General features: G+C 32.9%; 1 protein-coding gene across 1 annotated transcript; it reads left to right on the forward strand.

The window, feature by feature from the left end:
• Positions 1–414: 414 nt before the first annotated feature.
• On the forward strand, positions 415–1,681 carry LOC125873636 (MYB-like transcription factor EOBII). Its single transcript, XM_049554523.1, has 3 exons — positions 415–523; positions 906–1,035; positions 1,180–1,681. The coding sequence occupies exons 1-3, from the start codon at positions 415–417 to the stop codon at positions 1,679–1,681; spliced, it is 741 nt and encodes a 246-aa protein (XP_049410480.1).
• The last annotated feature ends 4,770 nt before the right edge of the window (positions 1,682–6,451 follow it).

The following is a 6,451-nucleotide window of genomic DNA, read 5'->3' on the forward strand; positions in this document are numbered from 1 at the left end:
AAGTAAATATGAATGGAGCGAATATTTTAAAACTAGGCAAACGTACGATATAAATCACAATAATTAATAACTTAAGATATTTAAAAAACATGTAATAAAAAAATTTCGATAATTTTTTTTTAATTGACTCTCGAAATTTCAATTGTATCACCAAATTGAGAAGGAGGGAGGGAGTAAGTAAGATAGAATAACAAAGGGACAAATTAGGAAGTAGTGAGGCTTGAGGGTGAGGGGAATGAATTTTCTTGGAAATAATGAAAACTTTGAACTAATATTCCACAAGGTGAAACCCTCTTTCCAATAGAATAAGCAATATTCAAACTTTGTGAAGAATAGGTAAGACTCTTAATTGGTGAAAGCATATACTATATAGTTATGGGAGAAGTAGTGTTCCAGCTTCAACATCCCAAAAACATGGATTATGTAAAGAAGGGAGCATGGTCTCCTCAAGAAGACAAAAAGTTGATTGATTATATCGCGAAATATCGTATTTGGAACTGGAGCCAGATGCCCAAATTTGCAGGTACAACAAGTAGCCTGATCATAAATTTTGGATCAAATTTTGAAAAATTATCTTAAAAAACATAAAGTCTTATTCATCCTTGCTTTTCTTGTTGCTTTGTTATATATTACTTTTAGGGTTTCAGCATGTAATATACATATGGACAGCTTGTAGTTAGGGGGTTCATTTAAACTCCCTTCAATCGAAACTTATACTATTTATACATGACTAAAATTATTTTCCTATGTACGAACCTCCTTTGGCTAGCTAATTAGGGTGTTCAGTTCTTCAGATTTTGAACCTCTTAATGAAAATCCTAGCTCCGTCACTAATATAGAGACTACTTCTTAGGCTCTCATATATATGTGTGTTTTAATATGTTGTTATGGCATGGGTGGTGTACGGCTATCTAGAACTGGAAAGAGTTGCAGAATGAGATGGACCAACTATTTGAGGCCTGATCTAACGAGAGGACCATTTAGTCTTGAAGAAACTCAAACAGTCATCAGAATGTATCAATCACTTGGTAACAGGTGATAATTAACTACCTTAATTTTTCATTGAAGATGTGATTAAGTAAATAAAAGTGTATTCTCTCTATATGATCATTCATGACAACTCAAACTGAACTACTACATACAATTATCTGACACTATTGATGTTATGTTTTTTTGAAGGTGGTCAGCTATAGCGAAAGAACTGCCTGGTAGAATTGATAACGAAATCAAGAATTTCTACCACACACATTTAAAGAAGCACCTTGGTGGGACAAAAGTTGAAGTGAAACATAAAGCAAGGTCCAAAAAGGTGGAGAAAGTTAAACAAATAGAGATGAGTACTCAAAAGAAGCCTTTGATAACTACTTGTCCAAATATTGAAGGTCCTAATGATCAATCACTTGATTTCACCAACTCCTCCTCCTCCTCTAGCTACATCACATTTGATGAAAATTATGAAATCTTGGAAACATCTAGTCAAGACAATGATGTTACTTCAATTGTCAATCAAGTTCATGACGATAACATAGTTATATTGGAGAGTAATCCAGAGAGTAGTACATCGTCATCATCAAGTGTTGATTTGCACATAAAAGATTTCATGGATGTGAATGTTCATTCATCTAATGTTGTTGAGTTCTGGTTGGAGCTATATTCGGCGGCGGACAATCTGAACACCTAGAAGCTGAATCTACTTGAGAAGATTCAGTTACAATTATATGTATGCTTTTTCATGTCCACTATTGTGTGTTAAGTTTATGTACCATAAATCTATAACTACATATGCACTATGTATATACTTGCAATAAGATTCAGCCTCAGGTGGTTCGATGGACACCCTTCACTGGGAAATTATGTGGTATACATAGATTTAATGTTATTAACTATTGTATATGAGTGTATATTTAATTTTGCATACTCTTAATCCAACAAAGAAAAAATATATATTTTGCACACGATTCGCCAAATTCTAATTGGCTCCATCTCCAATTTGAATTAATTGATTAACAATAATGATTGTTTCGCGATCAATTCTAATACAATACTAAAAAGGGCAAAAATTAACCTAGTAAGTTGAGTATGAAATGAAAAAGAAGAAAAGAATGTTCAGAAGTAGGTCGTGCTCGATGTTTTGACCACAAAAGAAACAATTAAAATGATCAAGGAGAGCAACTGTTCCTATTATCAAGTCTTTCTTTAAACCCACTGTTCGAAAAATAATTCAAAATTGAAAAAGTAATCTTAGGTTGTTTAGTATTTATTATTTAATATTTATTTAATTACTTAGTTATAATTTATTTGTCTCAATTTATATTGGAATAATTTTTTTTATAAATCTTACTTTAATTTGATTTCTTATTATTATAAGTAAAAATATTCCTAGTTATTTTCAATATATAGAAAGAACGGTGAGATTTCAGAATCTTTTAAGTTTATTAATAAAATATTGTCGTTCACCAACTTGTCACTTGAGCAAATTAAGCGTAGGCAAAGAAACATCATTTGTTATCGTCATGCCCATAAAACTTAAACAAGAAAACGATATTTCCTTTGCCAAGTTGTAATGAAATCATATTTGTCACATGGGGCTGCTCAACTAGGACTTACAAGAAAATGACAAAAAAAATTATATTCTCTTTGATAAATCATCTCAATTAAAAATAAATGAAAGAAAAAAAACTTGACAGGTAAAATAATCAACCAGACATCAATCACTCATTTCAAGAGTATACTTACCAAGAGGTAATAAAAAGGCCCTTTACTTTTGAAAAAAAATCAAATGTCAAGTATTAGGTTAATATGGTAAAGGTTAATTTTTTATTTTTTTAAAAAAAAGTTAGTTTTCATTAGCTTTCAAGGAATATCCTTAAATTTGTGTTTAATATCCTTCCTTATGTGTGAAATGTTGTTTATGTCTTCTAACGAACTTTGAGATGCTGAAGTTCCAAAAGGAGTTATACAACACTTAATCTATATTATCTGAATTATTGAGGTTTGAAACATTCTTTATGAAAAATATTATTAGGACATAATTTTTACTATCATCCTTTTGATTATTTTGAGACAAGTCTCATAGAAAAATTAAGAATTTCATTAAATGAAGGGTAAATATGAAAAAAAGTCTCAATAATTTTCTTGGACTTTGAACAATTTACTTAATTTGAACTATGAAAAAAGTTTCAACAATTTACTTACTACGGACTAAAATACTATACATCGAAAATAATACATCGATGAGATAAGACACGGAACATACAAATAAGCAAATACAAATTGAAAGACCAAAAAGTTTGGAATTTCAATTAGAATAATGAAGTCATTTGTTGCTAGCTCAACCATAATTATTGTTTTAATAAATAATTTTAATAATAAAATTAACCACTAATTCAGTACGAAAGGGAAGGTACGTTGAACAAAACCTCAATCATTTGTTATTTAAAATTGAAGATTTGATGTTCAAATTGCTAATTTTTTTTTGGTAAGTAAGCTTTTTATTACCAAAGAGAAGCTTATAGCTTAAAAAAAAGAACTATTCCGACTAGATCAAACCCAACTAATAACCTTTCATCTCCTAACCATCTATCGACTACTTTAGCTTGGATAGTAGTTCAACATCGTCAAGTATTTAGTTAATTTCACTTTGAGACAACCTCTAAAATATGCATATTGAATTATTCTCTTCACAAGGTCCGATATTTCTCTTCTTTTGCCTTGAAAAACAATTTGGTTCCTCTCTTGTCACATTTAATAGATGCAACCTGCTACGTCCATTCTAAGTTCTTCTTCCCATGCTTTTGCTTGTCGTCTCTGTCCTAGCCATTGTAGTAGCTTGTTCCACTGATGCTGAGATAGAGCACTGAAAAAAAAAAGGTGTGAGATCGACTCATTCTCTGATTCACACAAAGGGCATATTGGATTAACACTCATTCCCCAGTGAATTCATCCTATCCTTCGTGTAAAACCTTCCATGAGCAACCAACATCATAATGAACAACCATTTCGGGGCAAAAGGGGTATTGCAAACTAACTTCTTCCATCTTACTTTTGGAAACACCCCTTGCACCAATTGGTACATCTTTTTTACAGAGAAATATTGTAATCTTTGGAATTGATCTTCTGTGTAACCAGCAGCTTCCACGTACTCTGTAGCTTTGAAAATTTTCTTGATAAGCCAAGATGCTTGTTTTGTATTGGCCTCCCACAGAGTTCCGCCCTTTACATAATACATGTGAACCCATTTAACCCATAACTTATCCTTTTTATGGCTAAGATTCCACAAGAGTTTGCAAAGAGCAGCCTTATTCCAAGCAGAAATATCGAGAAAGTTCACTCCACCTACAGTCTTAGGCATACAAAGTTTGTTCCAGGCTAGCAAAGCTTTCTTTGAAACCTCCACTCCTCTTGTCCAGAGGAAAGTTCTGCAAACTTTTTCAATAGCCTGAACTAATTTCTTAGGAAGCAAAAAGATTTGAGACCAATACACTTGAATGGAGAAGAGAACACTTTTCAGAAGTTGTACTCTCCCTAGCATAAGAAAGAAATTTCGAGGTCCAAGAAGTTACTCTTCCGATCATTTTCTCTATTAGGGGTTGGCATTGGACTAGCGAAAGTCTTTTAGTGCTTAAGGGCACCCCTAGATATCGAAAAAGGTAGATCACGTTTAGTTACTCTCAAAGCTTCAATGATCTGATGTTGTATTGATTGTGTGACCCCTCCGAAGTAGAGGGAGCTTTTCTATAGGTTTGTAACTAGACCAGAGGGCAAGGAGAATTGTTGGAAACAATGGAACAAGAGTTGGGTAGATTGCACGTCGCCTCTACTAAAAAGTAGTAGATCGTCAGCAAATCCAAGTTGGACTATTTGTAATTTAGCACACTTGGGATGGAATTTGAACCCCGGGTTTCCTTTTAACCTTTTCAGAAGTTTACTGAGGTACTCAATAGTAAGAACAAAAAGAAAAGGTGACAACGGATCGCGCCCTACCTCAAGCCCCTTTTTGCCTCAAAAGGTACAGTGGGTTGCCCATTTACAAGGATAGAAAATGAAACTGTGGTTAGGCAACTCATGATCCAGCATATAAATTGATCAGGAAAGTTCAAACAATAAAGCAGTTGCTGCAAGTAAGCCCATTCAACTGAGTCGCAGGCTTTTTTCATGTCTATCTTAAGCATGCATCTAGGTGAAATTCTCTTTTTCTTGTATCCTTTTACAAGATCATGACTTAAGATGATATTATCAGAAATAATCCTCCCTGAAACAAAAACAGCTTGACTAGAATCCACAAGGCAGTCCATAACAACTTGAAGTCTTGTAGTTAAAATTTTAGAAATAATCTTATACACTACAGTGCAACAAGATATCGATCTAAAGTTTGTAATAGAAGATGGGTGCTTTACATCCACCATCGTGTTTGTACATTTGACATACTCACAAATCACAATGGCCAAATATAATATATAAAAAGATTTTATCCGAATGTAAAGTGGATAAAAGAAAGAATGTAGATATAGTGATATAAGTAACTTGATTTGGACCCTTCATTAAGGAAAATCACCAACTTTTATCCTCACATAGTACAAATGTAAACTCTTAGGACAATGGGAAATATATTTGTGTGATCATTTGGGCATTATATGGCTCTTTCAAAATAGTGTAGAAAATGAATCGAATGACATCACACACTAAGTTCAATTTAGGACTAAGGATCAACCTATATTCACATTTTATTGTTGTTATAACATCATAAATGCACCATAAATCCTTACCTTTATTTTTTTCAAAACCATCACCGATTGGTTGTGAGCCGCCATTGATGTGAAGGGTTAGGTTTGACCCCTACCATGTCCATTAATCGAAAAAGTGTATAAAATTGGAGGGGGACATGGATCTTACCTCCAACAAGCACCTTCACAACAAAAAAGTTACCACGAGAAAGTGATACGCTACATAACTTATGTCTTGTGATATAGTTATGTCCAAAGACGTCCCTATGCTACCATTTCACTTGTCTGGACCCGCACGTATTTCATGATTACTTTAGACCACTATCTTAGGTTCATCTTAAATTTGTATTAAGGTCGTTTTAATTAGGAAAATCTCACATTATAGAGGTATTAATTAGAAGCTACCTCACTTCAAAGCGAGGTCACAAGTCGAGTCTCAACTTCTTTTTGGCAATACCTTTTAGTTTACATCTTAATTCTTCTATTCTTTAAAACAATCCAGTTATTTAAACATTCGAAAAATACGAAAGACGTTAAAATTTAGAACCCTAGAATTCCACAAGCATGTGAAACTTTAAAGAGCAACTTTCACATATAGCAAACATAAAAATCATATTTGTATGTTATATCTATAGTTTGCATAATTGCGCTCCATAGCAAACATAAATATGTATATTTCGCTATACATATACAAAAGAAAGCAGTTGTATAATATGTTTCTATTTTAG

The sequence above is a fragment of the Solanum stenotomum genome, chromosome 8, assembly GCF_019186545.1.
Source record: "Solanum stenotomum isolate F172 chromosome 8, ASM1918654v1, whole genome shotgun sequence".
Taxonomy (NCBI): domain Eukaryota; kingdom Viridiplantae; phylum Streptophyta; class Magnoliopsida; order Solanales; family Solanaceae; genus Solanum; species Solanum stenotomum.